Genomic DNA, 19,977 nt, shown 5'->3' with positions numbered 1-19,977 from the left:
GATCCGAAAGGAAGAAGATCACAAAGTGCATGAAGCAAGTTTATTATGGAGTTGTTGCAGCAACTGTTTATCATCTTAATTTGGAAGAACAAGAATCAAGCATATTGGACTCAAAGTGTTCAAAATCCAAAAGTTAAAATTAAAGCAATTCAAAATGTATCTAATTTTTTGGCTTTTACACAGGCCTCATTAGTGGTGTTAGGTTGTACATTCAATCAATTTTAGAAATACACACTTATTCATTAAAAAAAAATAGTTTTAAACAGATATGAAAAATGTTATACATATTTATATTAGGAAATAGTGTCTTGATGTACTTAACTGTAATAGTAAAATGAAGATACAAAAGAATATTTATTTAATTCCAAGTTATATAATTTTAGTCTAACTATCAAAAGTCATTTAAAAAGTTCAATATGTATTCTCTTTAATGTTTTAAGTACCTTCTTCTAACTATTTAATTATTTTACACAAACATTATTATTACATGAAAATATTTATCTTCATATAGAAATACTATATGGAACACCTTTGCCTGTAACACCAGGAGTTGAGAAAGGTTTTAAGAGTTCATAAGGAATAATCCCAGCTCCATTTCTGTTTCTCAAATTAGGGTTTTCATTTTTCTCGTCAATAATTCCCTCCAACACTTTCAATCTCCCATTGAAACGTTCAAAAGCCGCTTTTATAACAGGATCATCAGCCCATGCCTTTTCCATCTTCTCTCCAAGATACTCCTCATCCGGAGAATGATTCGACAAAATGTCTAAAACGGCCATAACCCTAGTTGCTTGAAGTTGTGAAGGAAAACATTTCAAAAGAGCGGATTCAGGTTTCTTAACAAACGATTTCCATTCCTCCTCGTCGGGATCTTCTGTTGGCATTTTAGTTCTTGCAATTGTAGGTCGGTTAGGGAAGTAACCGCCATAAGTGTATTGACCAAAGTTAACAGCTGCATGGTAACCAGAGGTTACCCACAACATCGTTGTGAGTATCTCTATAAGGTCTTTCGGTGTGTTAAGGACAGGCCACCATGGCTCGTCTTTCTTGTCAGCATGCCCTACTGTTCGAATTTCTGTCCACCATGCTTGGAGCTCTTGATCTGACTCAACAAGACTAGCTTTTGGGTAGTAATGATTGATGTAATCAGTCACCCATTCTTTGATGGAATCCCACATTATTAATCCATCATTTGCATAAGGGTAATCTTCAATTGTGAGCTTTAGACCATGTGGAGAATTTGGATCCTCAACAGCCATTCCCCTAAACAAAATAATGATTAATTATTAATTATTAGTGCAAAAAATAATTAGTATTACATCATGGTTAGGCCTAAATCTTTATTTCTTGCTTTCTCTTTAGAACTGATCTTTTAAAATTTACTATTCATGCTCTACATAAAATATTATTTATTAAATTAAATATATTTTATTGATTATTTTAGATTTTAGTATTTATTTCCATATACATTCATATTTGAATAGAATATATTAGAATTTTGAAGAAAGTAGAGTTTTTGCTAATATATTTTAAAAAAGTTAATATAATATTATAATCTGAAGTAAAATAAAGAAAATAAAATTTAAATAATTAAGGTGATGAGTTTGTTTAAATTACTAATTTATGTTACCTATCAATAAGATCGGCCGGCAATGCTTGTAAATCGAATCTCCATTCCTTATCATATGCAACAGAACTAAGCTCTACAGAATATTTTCCGGGTGAAAATGCCGTTTCAATGGTACCATCAGCATTGATAAGCGCTTCTCGAGCAAGCGCATTAATCTCCATTGTATATCGAAAATGAGGATGTAACAACCTATGTACTGGATGCATTATACTAAGTTGTCTATTTGTAGCAATAACATATGGCTCTGTTATAGAATGTGTTTTCAACCTGCACAAAAAACACATTATTGGAAATAAATTTTTTGATATGAAAACACGAGAATTAAAATAAGAATGAAATAGAATAAAATTTAAAAAACAAATATGTATACCAATGACAAACAAGTTGATGATAGCCAGAATCATGGGCAAGGACATGAACTTTAGCCAGTCTCCATAGCCAAACTCCCGTTGAATGCCAACAAGGTGAGAAAACTTGGTTCCAACGAGGCGAATCCAAATGTGGTGGCCGAGTTAACTCGATGGCTAATGGCCTCAAAGTTCCATCTGGGTTTAGGAAAAAGACTGTCCTTGATCCATATAAAGTTGTTCCTTTAAGCTCTCTAACTTGGTGAACAAATGGTAATAACAAATCATGGTAGTCTAATATAAACAACTTCTTCTGTTTTATGGCCTGTATTTATAATAACCAAAAAAAATAGTGCATTATAATTTTTTAACCATAATATGTTTAGTACTATGTAAAAGTTAGCATCTTCCCATTTTGCTAAAAGTATTTCATAAAAGTACGTATCTAATAATACTTAATTATACTAATAACAATATGAGACTGAACTGACGATACATATTAACATTTCTCATACATACATATATATTATTATAATGATGATGATATTCTTATAATTAATAATTAATTTACCTCATCAACTTTCATGATGCCTCCAATTTCTTGATTTATCATCTCTTCAGTGATTGATGATTCTTGTGGACCATAAATCACAGGGTCAAGTTTGCTCTTAATTGGCCATTCCTGCATAATAATCATGCACAATTTTACTCAATATTTTTAATACATAAATAAATTGTATTTTTTTTAATGCATAAATATTTATTAAATTAGAACTTAAAATAGTTTATATTTGTGATTACTTATTTTAATCACTATTTAATATTTTCGATACATAAATAAATTAATTACGTACTGTGATCAATCGGATGCTGCAAGGGTTGAGCCCAGCTAGGGTTTGCCTAGCAAACTCTTCATCCCTAAACCAAAAGAGCTTATCCCCTGAAAAGCCATAATTAAACAATTAATACCAAGTTCACATCTAATTATTTATTAAAAAAATATAATTAATTAATAAGAAAATTTTAGCTTCTTATAAAACTTTTCTTGAGAAAAATAGACTTATGTTAAAAGAACTTTTTAAACTTAGAAACTGAAATTCACTGGTAACTTATATAGTTACAAAAATGTTTTTGGAGCTTCAAAAACCCGAAAACAATTTTTAATCACTACTACAAAATTAGCTTTTCTCAATAGTTTATAACTGTCTTTTATACTATTTCCCAACGGTTCCTAAAACCGTTGTCTTTGTGGGTGTCATAAAGATACTGAACTTTAAAAGACGGTTCCACTGCTGGCATTAGTTTTTCTCAACGGTTTCTTTGCTTCAGTACCGTTGGGAAAAATCTTCCCTTACCTTATCCAACGGTTTTCATAATTGGCCCCCTTATTAACCGTTAGGAAAAACTAATTTTGTAGTAGTAAATGTACGACGTATTTTTATATTTTATTAATTTATTGAATTTAATTAATTAGTACGTACTGTTAATAGTTTCAGGTGGCTCGAAACGCAAGACGTCTTTGCCAGAGTCCATAGTCTTGACAACACGTGGCATGACTTTCCGAAGAAAGCCTTCGGTGCCGATGGTAGGCAAATCAACTCCTTTGCTAAAAAGGGCATCAATGGCTGTGAGGTAAGGAAATCCAAGGTCTTTATCAGCCATGACATTGGCCAAGGAAGGTGACAATGCATGTAATACTGAGTATAATGTTTTTGCTGAAAATGTTAATTGTTTTATCTCTGAGAAGCACTCATCCCTTGGTACATAAAATCTTCCACTCCTTTTCTCAGCCAATGTATCTGCACATAATAAATATATATAATTAAGATATTATTTAAAAGAAAATAAAAAATAAAAAATAATAAAAAAAAATACAATTACACGGAATTTTAAATATTTTTATAATTTTTTCAAGGTTTTATTTATATAAAATACAATTTTTTGATGTATTTTTATGTTTTATACTTGTTACTATGTTATTAATTTTTTTGTTATATGTATATTATTTTTTGATGTTATTTTTATATGATTTTCTTGTTGTTTGTATTATTTTTATGAACACTGTAAAATTATAATAAAAAATAAATTAATTAAATGTAAATGTGTAAAAAATTTGCTAAAAATAACAATTTAATTATGTAATTTTCCTATATTCACTAAATCTAAATATCAAACACAAATTAATAATTTTGTTTCATTTTCTATTTAAATTGTATTTGTTTATGCCATGAAGCCAAAGTTGTATAACTTTGTTTCATTTTCATCTATTCCTGCGATTTTACGGCATTAGGAAAAATAAAGTTTTTATTAGGCTCTTATGGAAAAAAAAAAAATGTGATATTTTTAAATATTATGTGTATTATTTAAAAAAGAATTTTTTAGGGGCTCTAAGATTGTGTGGGTCCTAAGCTCAGGCCTCATCCGCTTAGCTACTAAGCCCTGGTTCATTCTTATGTACTGAAAAAATGGGGTTTTACAAAATATTGAATTTTGGGTAAAAGTTTACAATTTTACTGTCATACAAATTTTTTTACAAAAGTACTGTTTTTTTTATAAAACAACCGTAAAATAATAAAACAGAACAATTAAAATAATAGTGGAACAATTAAAAAATAACCGTAGAACAACTGTGAAAACTTAACACTGAACACAATATTTTTGAAAAAAAAAACACAGTATTTTTGAAAAAAAATTTCCATCCCGCAGTAAAAAAATTAAAAAATTAAAAATTTCAGTATATGGTGTAAAAACTCCCTAAAAAATATTGGGATTATTTCACAAATACACAAAAACAATAAAAAATAACAAAAATATGGTTTCACGGAATTTTAAACATTTTTACGATTTTTTTTATTTTATTTACAGAAAAATACAGTATTTATATGTTGTACTCTTGTTAATTTGTTGTTGATTTTTTGTTATCTGTATGTTATTTTTTGTTGTTTTGATGTTATTTTCAAGTTACTTTTATGTAATTTTCTTGTTGTTTTCGTAAAAATGTAAAAAAAAAAAAAAAATCTGTAAACGTAAAAATATAATTTTTTTACAAAAAATAATACTTCATGTAATTATCTCAAAAATATACCTATCACTATATATAAATGAGTTTATAATATTTTGCACCTTCTATTATTTTGATTGGATATTTTAAAAAAAAATTATTTTGAACTTATTTTTCAAAATGATTAAAACTAGAACCCAAAGGTCAAATTATTTTAATGACTGAAATACCCTTAGTTATAGAAAGAGTGTACTATTTCGGACCTTATTGTTTAGTATAATGATAATTATTTTTTTTAAAAAAAAATTATTTTAAAATCCAAAATTCATACATTATACATTGGAATATATTTTGACTAAAAATTAATGATTTAGTTCTTAATTTTATTTTTATTTTCTTAAAAAAATTTGAGGTCCAAATAAAATTTTGAAAAATTAATAAGTGTCATTATTAAAAAAAAAAAATCCAAAATTCCAGATAAATTAAGACTATATTGCTCACTTGTGTGTCAAACATTACACAACACAGAAAAATAGTTAGAATTTTGTGATAAAATGTTCATCCTTAAGTATGATACTATATAGCTAAGTTGAGCTATTTAGGACTGGAAAAATCTTTAAAATATTTCTAAAAAGATTCTCCAATTACTCACAAAAATATATAATTTTTACTAACTAAAACAAAATTTTAAACTTATTTAAGCTTTGTTCCTTGATAGAATATTTATAAGGCTCTTTTTTATTTTTACACTTCAAAAGTTTTTTTTTACATTTTTACAAAATTCTATATAGAAACTCCTATTGCAACTAGCGCTGCAATCTAATTAAATTGTAACAATAAATCGTATATAAACCTCTATTGCAACTAGCGTTGCAACAACTTTAGAAACTCAAACCCTAAATTTGAAAAAAAAAAATTTAAAAAACCGTATGTATAGTAATTCTCCTATTTATAATTGGAATATTTACCTATATAATAAAATATACATAATGATGTGTTTTTTTTAAAAGGATAATTATGGTGTATAATTAATATACATACATATTTTTTTTTTTTAAAAAAAAAAAAAGAAAAACAATTGTATTATAGTCCCCACCCTATTATGGAATATTTATTATTCAATTATATATCTTTTGATGTATATTTGATCTTATAGTATATCTATCATACGATGACCTTTCATCAAAAAGGCAAATGATACATAATACATATTTATTTATTTTTATTTTCTTTTTCAGAAAAAAAAAAAGTAAGATATTTACAATATAAGTAGGGTAAGGAGGGGACTATTATTACATATAGTACGGCCCGGACCACACAGATTTATCGATTAATATTACACAGTCACAACAAATATATATTACATATAAATAAAATAAAAAATAAAAAAAATTACATATAATTTTTTTTTTTTTTATTTTAGTAAGTGGGGTGTGGACCATTAAATATTATATATACATATGTATTAGTCAATTGGGGAATAAAAGACAAAATGTCTATAATGAAAGTGAAAGTGAAAGTGAAAGTTGGAAGTTTGTGAGTTTATTTATATGAGTTACTTTATTATAACCAGAATTAATATTATGTGGTTACTTCTCTCCATTAATTAGAATCTTTTTGCAACACCACACACCACACCTATTATTGTACTTATTTCTTTATCATATCATATGTTAATTCAGTATATCATTTTCACACTTCCAAAATATATGTTATTATTTTAAGCTTTTCTTTCCATTTTTTTAGTTAATAATATATTGAACAATCACCTTATAATTTTTACCATATTAAAATTTAATAATAATCTGACACATGAATGTGTTATATTGCGACAAGATTGGTTATATTATTTTGTATTTTTTTCGTATTATAAATTGGGTTCAAGTTTGTTATATTAAAAAATAATTGATTTTATGGTCTATTTTGTACAATTTTAATGAGAACATACCTGATTCACAAGGTGGACGTCCAGTCCTACATCGACGGGGATAAGGGCGTTCTTCACCACCGAGCACCGGTCTACTGAGCTTAAACTTTCGATCAGGGTCACCGATATCATTGTACACATCATAATCATATATTCTATCAATATGTTTTCGTTCTCCTTCTCCGTTACCTCTCAATTTCACAAGCTCTTCGTCTCTCAGTCTTCTCAACCCGCTTGGGGTTTGAGACGGCAAATATGACTGTATACGTTATAATTAATTAATTAATTACACATAAATATTATTAGTTAATGAGTAATTAATTAAAGAGAATATATAACAGACCTTGGAGGTAAAGAATATTCTCTTTTCAGGATTGTTAAACTTGGAATGAACCCAAGAACCACATATGATATTTAAGGGACCATTGGATAAGCCATCAAGGACTATGTCCGATACATACATCTCTTTATGGTGTTCATTCTCTACTAAAATAGCTCCAATATGCCCAAATTTAATGGGAACTTTAAAGCTTGCCTCATATTTTATTCCATCTTCTTTTTTTCCAATTTTATGTGCATATCCTTCAACTGTCTCCTTCTCTTCTCCCGTCTCTATACACCCAAATTAATCGAATATATAAGTGGTTAACGGTTTTTTATAATAATTATATGACTTTATATTAAATTATACCAATAAACTACGAGTGTTAAACACCATATAAATACCCTTTAACATTTCTCAAATAACTCATATCAAACTTCATATATAGTACACCTACACGTGTTATACAAAGTGTGAATAGGAGTACTTTTTTTGTTATTTTATAGTACACCTACACGTGTTATACAAAGTGTGAATAGGAGTACTTTTTTTGTTATTTTATAGTACACTCTTTTTAAAAGATTAGTTCGATCTTTTTATTTATTTTTATTTTTAGTTAAAAAAAATTAGTCTAATTAATTATAAATTTTCAAAAAAAATTCAAATAATTTAGAGTGTTAAAAATAAAGTTCAAGTATTTTGTTAAATACGTGAATAATTTTCTTATACACATAGTAAATAAGTATTGTTTGAATTTTTATTTTAACGCTATAAATTATTCAGAATTTTCTAATAATTTACAAGTAACTCTAAAAAATTACGACATGCACGATTATAAAAAAAATTAGATTAATAAATTTTTCTCAATACAAAAACAAATACGAGATATAGCTGGCGAAATGAACTTTTTTAAGGGAGTATGTACTATAAATTTTTTAAAACCTTGAACATACATGTGAAGTAATTTCTGGCTACCAAAAAAATTTCCTTCTAAACATAAAAAAAATAGTGAAAAACATGTATTCCGAAATCATTATTGTACATTTCTTTTTAAAAAAAAAAATCTAAATAGTTTATAGTGTAAATAACATATTTAAATTTTTCTAAATACACACTTTTTTGTAAACTAAAATATAGAAACTCTCTGTATTACTATAAATTTTTTTACAAAAAAAATTACAGGAATTATTTATTAAAAATTATCACGAACACTGTTATAAAGTTAATAATAAAAAAAAATAATTCGATATAAATTTTTAGGTTTAGAAGTTGAAATAGAAAGTTGACTTAGAAGAAAATTTAAATACATAAAGCAAAGTATAAAATAAACTCTAAAGGGTCTACTATACCAATTTATTATAACAAATAATTATATGTATGTTTATATTTATATAAATATATATATATATATATATATATATTTATATACTTACTAGGATCAAGGTCTGCACTAACAAGCTCCAAGAGGAATGTTTTACCAAGCAAATCTTGTATATCATCAAGACCACGGTCTAACCCAAGGCTTTTGAAGAAACCGGTGACCGTTGGTTGTACGGTAACCACCGCCTTAACGGCGATAGTTTCTTCTTCAATCTCTGATTCTCTTTTTTCTTCTTCTTCTTGAAAATTATCAGTAATACTCGGTGAGCTACTAATCGCTCTTATGGTAGAAGTAGGGCATGTTATACGACGATTATTTTTGTGTCGTTTTGGTAGTGAGAGTATTCGAAACGACGACGTTGCGCCATCTAGGCCGTGAACAAAAGTTTTTCGCAGTGGCGGCCGTCGGTAGAGGATTTGAGATGAGTTTGAGTGATGAGTAGGGTTCACTAACATCTCTGTGGTTTTCATTTTTGAAATATGTTTTTTTTTTTGGGATGTTATAACAATGAGTTGTGAATTATATAAATATATATTAATACTTTTTCATATATATAACAATGAGTAAAGTAACCAAGTTATAATGACATAATAAGGTTACGTAATATTAGTATTATGTGGCTCTGTTTTGGTAATATATACATATATTTTATAAAAAAGTTTGGGTGTTTTTTATAGACCACGTACTTTTTTACTTGTTGGTAAAATAATTTATATTACGGAAAATAAGAATTAAATAATTAATTTACACTATGTGTATTTTTTAATTAATACGCGTGTGCATGCAATATAATTATTTTAAATTTTATTATCAATACATAATAAACATATGATATTTAAGATATAAATAGAAAAATTGTAGTTATATAATGCCCATACCTAAAAATCTCCCAATATTGAAAAATATCAGTATATGTACTTACTTATATACTATAGTATTGTACTGTACGTGTATAATGTATATATATATAATTATACGATAACCTTCACAATTGACACAAATATATTTGGTCCCCTCCTATTGATTTTAACTGCTTGGAAAGAGAATAATAATATTGTGGTGCAAATTTATCAAAAAAAAATACTAACCTGGTAAACTCCAAGCCAATTACTATCAGTATTAACTACGTTGTACGTACGAGGATTAAAAATCTGAAAGTTTAATTATAGTATATATATTTGGATGCATGGCATGGTAATTTTAGTAGTGTTATAATTGATTATGAAAGCAGTTTTATTATAATAAAATATATATATATTAATTATATAAAATATGTAAAAATACATATGGGTATTGTAATTGTGTTACTATATTAAATAAATAAATAATAATAATTGAAAACAAAGTAATTTAGAGAAATTATTATGAATTTGACGTACGTATTTTTAATTTGTTTTTTATTATTATTTTTCAAAATAAAGTTAAGAGACAAAATCAACACACCACAGTATATTAATTTGTTTTTTATATATGTTTTTGAGAGAGAGAGAGAGGGTGCTTTCATTAATTCTATATTTTACATTAGTTTTATATTTATTCATTCATTTCCAATGTAAAACTATATATATTACATTAAGAAAATGTAAATATTTTTTTTTAAAAAAAAAAACATTATTATATTCGACGGTGAGGATATATATAGGAAGACTTTTATTTTTGGCGGACATTTTAAGAAATTATTATAAAATAATCTATTTCATATATACAACGGTTTATGTCCAGTTAGTTAAAAAATTTCACATTGTTAATGTGTGAATAAATAAAAGAATATATAAAATGAATAAATTATATATTATTTTTATTATTAATTGGTTTTGAGATCCCAAATTCTAATAGTTACATCTTTAACATTTTATCATGATTTTTTTTAAATAATTTAGGGTACCAAAATAGATTAGAGAGTTAAACAATAGAAATTTCAGGAAATTTGAGGAGGCAAAATGTGATAAGTGTGACTTAGTTGTTATCCCATCAAAATCAATTATATTCAAATGGTCTTTTCTTGAAATACGTTTATATATAAGAATAAGATTTCATGCTCACCACATTATATAAATGTTTTTATTTATTTATTTTGACTTATTATTAATAGACTCTCTATGCATCAATTTATAATTAGTTTCTCTAATTATAATAGTTTATCGTTTAATTAAAGGACATGTTTTGTAAAACTATGAGTTGTAGAATTCTTATCGCAAGTCATATGAGATAAAATTATTTCTAAAAATTTAGACAATAAAATTATAACATTCTCAAACATTACGCCCAACTTATTAAAAAATAGCATTCCTTTGTTCATAGCTCTTACCAAAGAAAATGAATCTGAATAAACCTCACTAATTAGAATTCTGTAAGCCTAATTGAGTCCTCCCTAAAGAGCCAAAGTTTCGGCTTATAGTACTGAAATATTACTTAAAAAAATAACAAAACAACGTCAAAAAATAATAAGTATTAGAAGAAATAATTTTTGAGTTAAAAATAATAGGCTAAACTTAGATTAAAATACCTAATTGAATTAGTCTAAAACTCAACTACAAAAAGGAAAGGAAAACCTAACTAAAAGCTAAGGAGAACTAGATAAAGATACTACCCTTTAGCTAGTATTTATTTATATAAATTTATATATGTGTGTTTTGTCCTTTTAGCTCAATATATATTACAGGAAAATTCTACAATGCACCCTTTAAAATGGATATATTGATGCATCCCTATCTGTTTTAGCATCCGAAATAATTTTTTAGTCAAATTTTTTCTCATGGTCATATACGTTATAGTTATTTAAGACATCCGGCTGCAAAATTTTAAAAAATTCGAAAAAGTTTAACACGCCGAAAACTACGTTCAAACAGTGTGTTGTACGCATGATCACTATTATATTTTACTGTGACAGTCAGTAGTCCCGTGATCCGTAAGGGGAAATACCGGGTAAGCTGTGCAATCCCACATCGCCTGGGGAAGGTCTAGTGGGATGATTCTGAGACTGTGTAGGTATGGACTACACAGTTAAAGAGAGCTTAAATGGATTAATTGGTACTACCTATATCAACAAGGTGCATCTTGTTTTTCGGTAGCCCATCACGAAAGAACTCCACAGTTAAGCGTGCTTGGCTTGGGAGCAATTTCAAGGATGGGTGACCTCCTGGGAAGTTTTCCCAGGATGCGTGCGAGTGAGGACAAAGCACGCTGGAAACACTCGTGTTGGTCTGTAGGGTCAGTCATCAATCCGGGAAGCAGCCAGAGTGACGTACTCGTGTATAAGAGCCATTTATTCCGTGGGTGTAAGGACCCAATGGAGGCTTGAAGCGGGGACGTTACAAATGGTATCAGAGCCTTGACCCAGCCGGAAGTGTGGTCGACGAGGACGTCGGACCCCGTAAGGGGGGTGATTGTGACAGTCAGTAGTCCCGTGATCCGTAAGGGGAAATACCGGGTAAGCTGTGCAATCCCACATCGCCTGGGGAAGGTCTAGTGGGATGATTCTGAGACTGTGTAGGTATGGGACTACACAGTTAAAGAGAGCTTAAATGGATTAATTGGTACTACCTATATCAACAAGGTGCATCTTGTTTTTCGGTAGCCCATCACGAAAGAACTCCACAGTTAAGCGTGCTTGGCTTGGGAGCAATTTCAAGGATGGGTGACCTCCTGGGAAGTTTTCCCAGGAAGCGTGCGAGTGAGGACAAAGCACGCTGGAAACACTCGTGTTGGTCTGTAGGGTCAGTCATCAATCCAGGAAGCAGCCAGAGTGACGTACTCGTGTATAAGAGCCATTCATTCCGTGGGTGTAAGGACCCAATGGAGGCTTGAAGCGGGGACGTTACATTTACACTCGTATAAAATAGACTGGTTGAACATTATTTTCTATATTGTAAATTATTCAGAATTTCTTAAAATTTTGTAGGATATCTTAAATACATATAACATACATGAATATGAAAAAAAATTAGACTAAAAAATTCTTCTGGATACCGAAACAAGTTAAGGGTGCATCAGTACATCTCTTTTAAAGAGGTGCATTGTAGAATCACCAATATTACGTATACATACACATAAATTATTAATACACGTGAACTTGATATGTTTTGTTTAATTAATGAAATTTCATTAATATTGAACAAATCTCTCAAAAGCATAACATAATTTCTTCTTGCTAAATTTACAACCAACACATAATCGAAATTATTTCATAAAAAAATGTGTTCGATTAGTAGACTGTTTAATAAAATATAAAATAATTTATTTTTTAAAATAATATTTATTGAAAAAAAAATATTAAAAATTGTAAACTATTCCTATATGTACTGAAAAACAAACATAAATTATTTAAAAATTTCTTTTATAAGCTCGTAAAATTGATCATTTCAAAACTTATTTTCAATACTATAATTATTAAAGTTTTTACAAAAATTCTTAAAAAATTGTACAATCATATACACCGTCATATATATATATATATATATATATATATATATATAATTTCTTCACGTGCCAAAAATTAAATTGTACTAATAAAATCGACAAACATGTCCTACTAACCTAACAAATAGTTTTAGTATATTTCACTTGATTTTACACTGTAAAAGTCAAATACTAAACACGTTCGGGTTAATTAAATGGCTAAAATATTAAAATAAATAGCTATTTTTATTATTCTTACTCCAATTATACTCCCCACTTTAGTTAATTAATATTTAATTATTTTAATAATAATTTATAGGTTAAATAATACTATTTGAATATTATGTTTTGTAAAAGTTACAGATTAGATCTTCTGTTTTGTTAAATAACAAAATAGACCTTGTATTTTCCAAAATGGTAAAAATATGGGACCCTGAGCTTAATTTTCGACAACTTTTTTCAATATAACTAACTTGAAGACAATTCTTAACACGAACAGATACAGAAAATGTAAACAGTTTTGTCATAACACATTTAGATCAGATTTTTATTAAATTTTATTTTGATAAAAAAAATTAGTTCAGCGTCCTATTTGTACCATTTTAGAAAATACGGAGTTTATTTTGTCATTTAACAAAATAGAAGGTCCAATTGGTAATTTTCGTAAAATATAGGGTTTAAAATGGTATTTACCCTATTTTATAATTTGAATTTGTTAAATATAAAGGGTAAATACTATTTTAGACTTTGTATTTTGCAAAAGTTAAAGATTGGATCATCTGTTTTGTTAAATGATAAAATGGACCTTGTATTTTTTAAATAGTACAAATAGGATCCTGAACTGATTTTTTATCAAAATAAAACTTAATAATAATTAATCTGACCTAGATGTGTTATAAAACTGGTTAAATTTTCCGTATCTGTTCATGTTAGGAATTGTCTTCAAGTTGTTATATTTAAAAAAGTTATCGAAAATTAAACCCAGAGTCTTATTTGTACTATTTTAAAAAATAAAATGTTTACTTTGTTATTAATAAAACAAAGAGTCTAATCTATAACTTTTGTAAAATACATGATACAAAATAGTATTTACTCAAATATAAATTAATTTAATAAAATAATTTTTTATTAAAATACTATTAAAAAATTTAACCAAAAAGTAGGAAGCTTGGAGCTTATCTATTCTCTATTATAAGAAGTTATTTTTTGTCGTTGTTGAATCTTATTTTTTTAAAAAAAAAAATTCACTATGAATAAATGTGTGTTTTAAATTGAGAAGTAACACTTAGCTAGATTGTGACCGACTAAATGTGAAATGCCACCAAACAATGTTTTGGCTTTTTTTAATTGGAAACTAATACAAAATTCTTCTATGAATCATAATAATGATTTTTAATTTTTTATGAAATTGAAAAAATGTATGTATACCACACAATATTCTTTTGTGATAAAGATCAATTTTATTTATATATATAACCTCCAAAATACTTTTTCATGAGTACTCTGAATCATTAATAATGTTAAAGAGACCTCAAAACTCTACTTCAGAAAATGACCACACATTGCAACCATCTTTATTAGAGACATAAAATCCAAAATGTCATTTTCTTTAATCAACTTTTGTTGGGATTAAAAATAATTTTTAATAATCAAAATTAAAAAGAAAAATTATATATATGCTTTAACTTTTGTAATAATTTTATTTTATATGAAAATTAATCATATTATTACAAATCAATAATATATATATAAATTATATAGCTAGGGATGGAAGTATATGAAAAGTCTTTAATAAAGACATACATATATATACATACAAAAGAGTATTTTCTGGAATATTGTGTTCACTTTTTCTTTCACATGCATGGATATGCAATGCTTTATTATATACTGAAAATATCCAATAATTTAGAAAATTATATCTATAAATGTCTTAGTCATCAATTAATTATTATTACTATTCATCACCATCTAATCACATATATAGTCAAAACTACTTTTTCACCTTTTATTTATGTCACACTAGAAAAAATGACAATAGTACTTCAAAACACTCTCATTATTCACATGTTTATGCCATCTTCACCAACAAACTCAATTAAATATGACATACATTTACTATAAAGTAATAGTTACTTAGTGATAATTTTTAAATCATAACTTGTAGTTACAACAAAAAAAATATTTATAACTAAAATATAATATTTAAATTCAAGTTGTTATTAATTTATAGTTTTAGTCATCAAGTATTGTAACTAAAAATATATTTAATCACAACAAATTATAATTTTTAAGACAAATACCTTTTAACAACAGACATGTTAATAACAACATAAGAATAATGACTTATAATTATAGTCACAAATTTTATTATGACTAAAAGTATGATTTTTATAGTGATTATATATTCATATATAAGCGCAACTTAGAAGTAGTGTTTTAAGACTAATACCTTTTAACAACAGACATGTTAGTAATAACATAAAAATAATGACTTATAATTAATCACAAATTTTATTATGACTAAAAGTATGATTTTTATAGTGATTATATATTCATATATAAGCACAACTTAAAAATAGTATTTTAATATTAGTTAGTGATATTCTTTAAAAGTTATTATAGTTAAGTCATCTCTAATCCAACGTTATAATTAATGGTATATATGATGTGAGTTTTCGAGTAAAATACTCCAACTGAATGACGACAAAAGGTTATCTATTTCATAAGAGTCTATTGTATTCCACTAATAATAATGAGCACTGTAGACCACGACATTTCTTTTTAGTTTACAAACTAGAGAAAGATTCCACCATTTCAATATTTCTAATGAGGAATAGTTTGTGTGGTTTGTGGAGTTAAGACTGAAAATATAGATCATTTGTTCTTGATGTTTGGATGAGATTAGAGGTTGGTTAGGGTGGTTTTTATTTTTTCTTCATTTAGGCAGTAATTTTTTTGTCATGGTTATTGCTACAATGGTGTATCATATATGGCTAAATAAAAACAAAGCTTTATGGCAGAAAAAGTGGATACAGTAAAAGATTTTGTTCATTGTATCAAGCAAAACATAAAAAGTAGAATGTTATTTATTTTGCCTAAGAAAATGAAGGCACGTGATAAATATTGGTTGGAGAGATTATAGATGACTTGTATATAGAAATCATGTATAGATGGGTATACGATGTTTTTGTTATAATCATGGATAAATATTGGTTCGAACCTAAGACTTTTAAGTTATAAGCTATTAGTTGATTGTAAGAATACCATTACGCTACACTCAAAAAAAAATAAAAAATAATAATAATAAAATAATATAATAATAAAGAATATACTAAATTTTTAGTGTTGAATTAGGAAGAAAAAAAAATAGTATTTTTCTTATTTGTCTTTCCAATACATCTGTTATTATATTCAGGGTGAAAGGATGTTTTTTTTGGGCATTGTTATTGAGTATCAGTGATGCCCAACACTTTTTATAGGTGTCATGGTATGATTGGTTAACGATATTCTCTAAAACTTATTTTCTTAAGTTATATGAGATCCACTATTTAATTACACTAATAACGAGATGACATTAAGAAGAATACTAAGGCCAACTCCAAGGAGGCGGCAAATTGGCACTTTGGTGTTGAAGATTGATCCAAGGAGGCAGCAACACACACTGCAAATTGATAGTTTTTCTACAGTGCACGGCATATATGCCGTGCACTGTAGCCACGGCATGTTTTGTTTTTTTTGTTTTTTTTAGTTTTTTTAATAATTTAATTTATATTTATATATATTTATATTATTATATTTGTAAAATTAAGAATTATTTTTTGGAAAATTTTTTAATACACATTTTTAAAAGTGATGTACGAATCTACTCCTATTTATTTCGGCACCCGACAAACTTTTTTAGTCTATTTTTTTTATATAGTAGTGTATATTATAATTATTTAAGACATCCTGTAAAATTTAAAAAAATTTAGAAAAATTTAATACGCCGAAAATAAAGCACTTCTTTAAAAGTGGTACACTGATTTACTCCTACCTGTTTCGGCATTCGGGAGACTTGTTTAGTCTTTTTTTTTTATGGTCGTGTACATTATATTTATTTAAAACATCCTGCAAAATTTTAAAAAATTTAAAAAAATTTAACATGCCGAAAATAAAATTCAAACTTTCTGTTGCGTGACTCTTTTATTTAGAAGAATACATTGTAAAAGCACCTTATAATATTTATTTTTGTCATGAATGTAATGTTTGTTCTCTAGTAATGTAATATTTATGTTATTGTAATATGATATTTTAATTTATCGAATTTCGCCGATTTTACAGTATTATTGTCTTTAATCACATTAGTAAGTTTATTTAAATTATTAATCAAATATAACAATTGTGGTAATTTTTATTAATTAATATGATATTATTTTTTTTTAATTTATTAAAAAATTAATATAATAATAAGGAATATTTTTTTAGTGTAATTTTTGGTGTTGTGGTTGGAGTAGAAATAATTTTTGACACCAAATTTGGTGATAGTGTAACACCAAATTTAGTGTCTCTTTGAAGATGCTCTAAGCACTAATAATATCCTTTAGCAATTTTCTATTTTTTTTTTAAATAATATTATTTTCTTATAATCTTTTTAACAACATTACTTTATCAATACACTCGTTTATTTCAAATCTTTTGTTAGGTGAGCAGAATCTCAATGTCCTTCATTGATGTACGTGCACACATGTTGCACGACTATACCTATTTATTTTACTCAGCAGAAATATAGATATAACAATATCCTATTAATATTTTTTCTTTTTTACAAATTAAATTTGTAATAATCTGTTTAGATTAAGATTGTTTATATATGCATCTAGATTTATTTAATCTAACATTAATTAGCTATCATATAAAATTAGTGATTTAGTAAATTATTTTTTTTTTGAGGTAGTTTAGGAGATAGTGTGGCCATGACCCCTAAGATTTTATTATTATAATATGTTTATTTATGGAATAAAATAAAGAAATTAATATTGAGATAAATAAATATTTGTGTGATATTCTACATATAGTTAGATTTCAATATTCATTACCTAATTTGATTTCCTGAATTAAAAAAAATTTATATACTATGATCAATAATTAAAACTTACAGCTTTTTGATCTTCTATGTAACGGTTGGGGTTGGCACGTGCGACGATGTCAGTGATATATTTCAAAACATAAAAACCGCATTCTTGGCTTTTAGGTTGTCTTGGACAGTTTGCTTGTGAAATTCCTTGCCACGGGCCAAGATACTGATGTGCGTCCCCTATATACATGAATGCCCTGTTTGGGAAAATTATATTAGCATTTCAATTCGTTAGTTAATTTAAATTCGTTACATAAGAAGTCATTAAATAATTACCTTCCGATCATTTGTTCTATTTCTTCGGGAATTGGGCGGCCTTTTAGAGGGTTTAAATGGATAATTTTCCTTGGCGCAACCACCACTAGCGTCCAATGCATCCTAGAAAATTATATTGGAATATAAGTAAGATAGTATAAAAATAATTTGAAGACATAATATAGAAATGAACAATTAGCACTAAACAATTTAATAAAGTTTACCCGATATTCCAAGGAATAAAGAACATTTGGTGGTTGCTGTTCATTAATGATAACCAATTAGCCAATCGTCTTGCCGCATCGTCAAAAGACTGACTCTGTTCTTCATCGCTGATCCCATGCACTGTGAGAAGCTCTGGGTCGTAAAACTTGAAAATTTTTCTCAGACCGTTGATGCTCTCCCATATGTGCCTGCCAAAAAAAAGTGTTAGTGCCTTATAATAATTTAACTATAATTTGATATAAGGTTAATTAGATTAAAGAAGAGTATACATCATTCCAAACAGCATTCCCTGGTTGCCGATGTAGTTACACGTAGCAACCTGCTGCAAATCCTCTCCAGATAAAATGATCTGGGTACGCGGTGCAATGAATCCTCGGGGGACAGAAATTGTGATTATATCACGTTTATCTTTGAGCCTTAGGAATTCATGAATCATCCATTTTAGCGAATTAGGGATCAACGCCATCTTCTCTTCCGTGAACAACTCATCTTCCCGTGCACCACGCCTCTTCAGATATGTAGCACTCAACCATACATGCTTCTGGCCGATAGTGGTTACGCACATAACTTTTAAGTACCTTCATATTTCTTTCAAATGGATACATCCATCTCGCCCACACCGGCCCACACAGCCTTGCTTCTCTCACTAGATGAACCATTAAATGGATCATGATGTCGAAAAAAGATGGCGGAAAAAACTTTTCCAGGTTGCACAATGTTTTGACTACATGTTCATGTAATGCATCTAACTTATCCAATTCCAATTCCTTCCCGCACAGCCTATTAAAGAAAATGCAAACATGTGTCAAACACTCTCGAACATTTTTTGGCAAGACTGATCTAATGGCAATTGGAAGTAGATGTTGCATTAACGCATGACAATCATGTGATTTCAGACCCATTAGTTTCAATTCAGTCTCATTCACCAAGTTTTTGATGTTAGACGAGTAACCATCGGGTACTTTCATATTTGCAAGTGATTTGCAAACTGTTTGTTTCTCTTTTTTGGATAAAGTGAAACAAGCAAGAGGCAAATATAAACGTTCACCTTTCTTCTCAGGTGCCAGAGATTGTCGTATACCCATTTCAACGAGATCTAAACGACTATTTAGACCGTCCTTAGTTTTGCCGGGAATATCAAGTAAGGTACCAATAATACTCTCACACACATTTTTTTCAATATGCATGACATCCAAACAATGTCGAACTAGTAGACTTTTCCAATATGGAAGACGAAAGAAGATTGACTTTCTTTGAAAACAACCATTAGTTTTTTTATTTTTTTGCGTCTTTCCATACTTAAAATCTACAAGTTGAACTTGTTGGAGAATTTGTTCCCCGGACGGTGGCAAAGGAGCCATATCACCCTCTTCGG

At 27.7% G+C, this 19,977-nt stretch overlaps 3 protein-coding genes across 5 annotated transcripts in view; 1 reads left to right on the top strand and 2 right to left on the bottom strand.

Moving 5' to 3' along the window:
* The window catches only part of LOC115719620 (beta-glucosidase 12), a 102,610-nt gene that overhangs the window by 67,462 nt on the left and 15,171 nt on the right, over positions 1 to 19,977 (top strand). The window contains exon 1 of one of the 3 annotated variants that reach the window (XM_061111021.1): positions 4,500 to 4,515. The exons of 1 other annotated variant lie outside the window; for it this stretch is intronic. The gene's annotated coding sequence lies outside the window, so the exon portion shown is untranslated. Of the gene's footprint in view, positions 1 to 4,499; positions 4,516 to 8,380; positions 8,400 to 19,977 lie in introns of those variants that run through there. One more of the 3 variants, XM_061111020.1, reaches the window with a different exon arrangement.
* On the bottom strand, positions 336 to 9,219 carry LOC115719615 (linoleate 13S-lipoxygenase 2-1, chloroplastic). Its single transcript, XM_030648718.2, has 9 exons — positions 8,661 to 9,219; positions 7,249 to 7,517; positions 6,927 to 7,164; positions 3,459 to 3,776; positions 2,832 to 2,917; positions 2,549 to 2,659; positions 2,001 to 2,302; positions 1,631 to 1,897; positions 336 to 1,263 (listed from the first exon to the last, which is right to left on the bottom strand). Exons 1-9 carry the CDS (start codon positions 9,076 to 9,078, stop codon positions 504 to 506), a joined length of 2,769 nt encoding a protein of 922 aa, XP_030504578.2. The 5' UTR covers positions 9,079 to 9,219; the 3' UTR covers positions 336 to 503.
* Positions 18,117 to 19,092, bottom strand: LOC133035174 (uncharacterized). The gene is made up of 4 exons (XM_061111012.1): positions 18,872 to 19,092; positions 18,602 to 18,790; positions 18,399 to 18,500; positions 18,117 to 18,319 (listed from the first exon to the last, which is right to left on the bottom strand). Exons 1-4 carry the CDS (start codon positions 19,066 to 19,068, stop codon positions 18,127 to 18,129), a joined length of 681 nt encoding a protein of 226 aa, XP_060966995.1. The 5' UTR covers positions 19,069 to 19,092; the 3' UTR covers positions 18,117 to 18,126.

Source organism: Cannabis sativa, chromosome 2 (assembly GCF_029168945.1).
Source record: "Cannabis sativa cultivar Pink pepper isolate KNU-18-1 chromosome 2, ASM2916894v1, whole genome shotgun sequence".
Taxonomy (NCBI): Eukaryota; Viridiplantae; Streptophyta; class Magnoliopsida; order Rosales; family Cannabaceae; genus Cannabis; species Cannabis sativa.
Note: the sequence above shows the minus strand (reverse complement) of the source record. Positions and strands in the feature narration are given on the sequence as shown.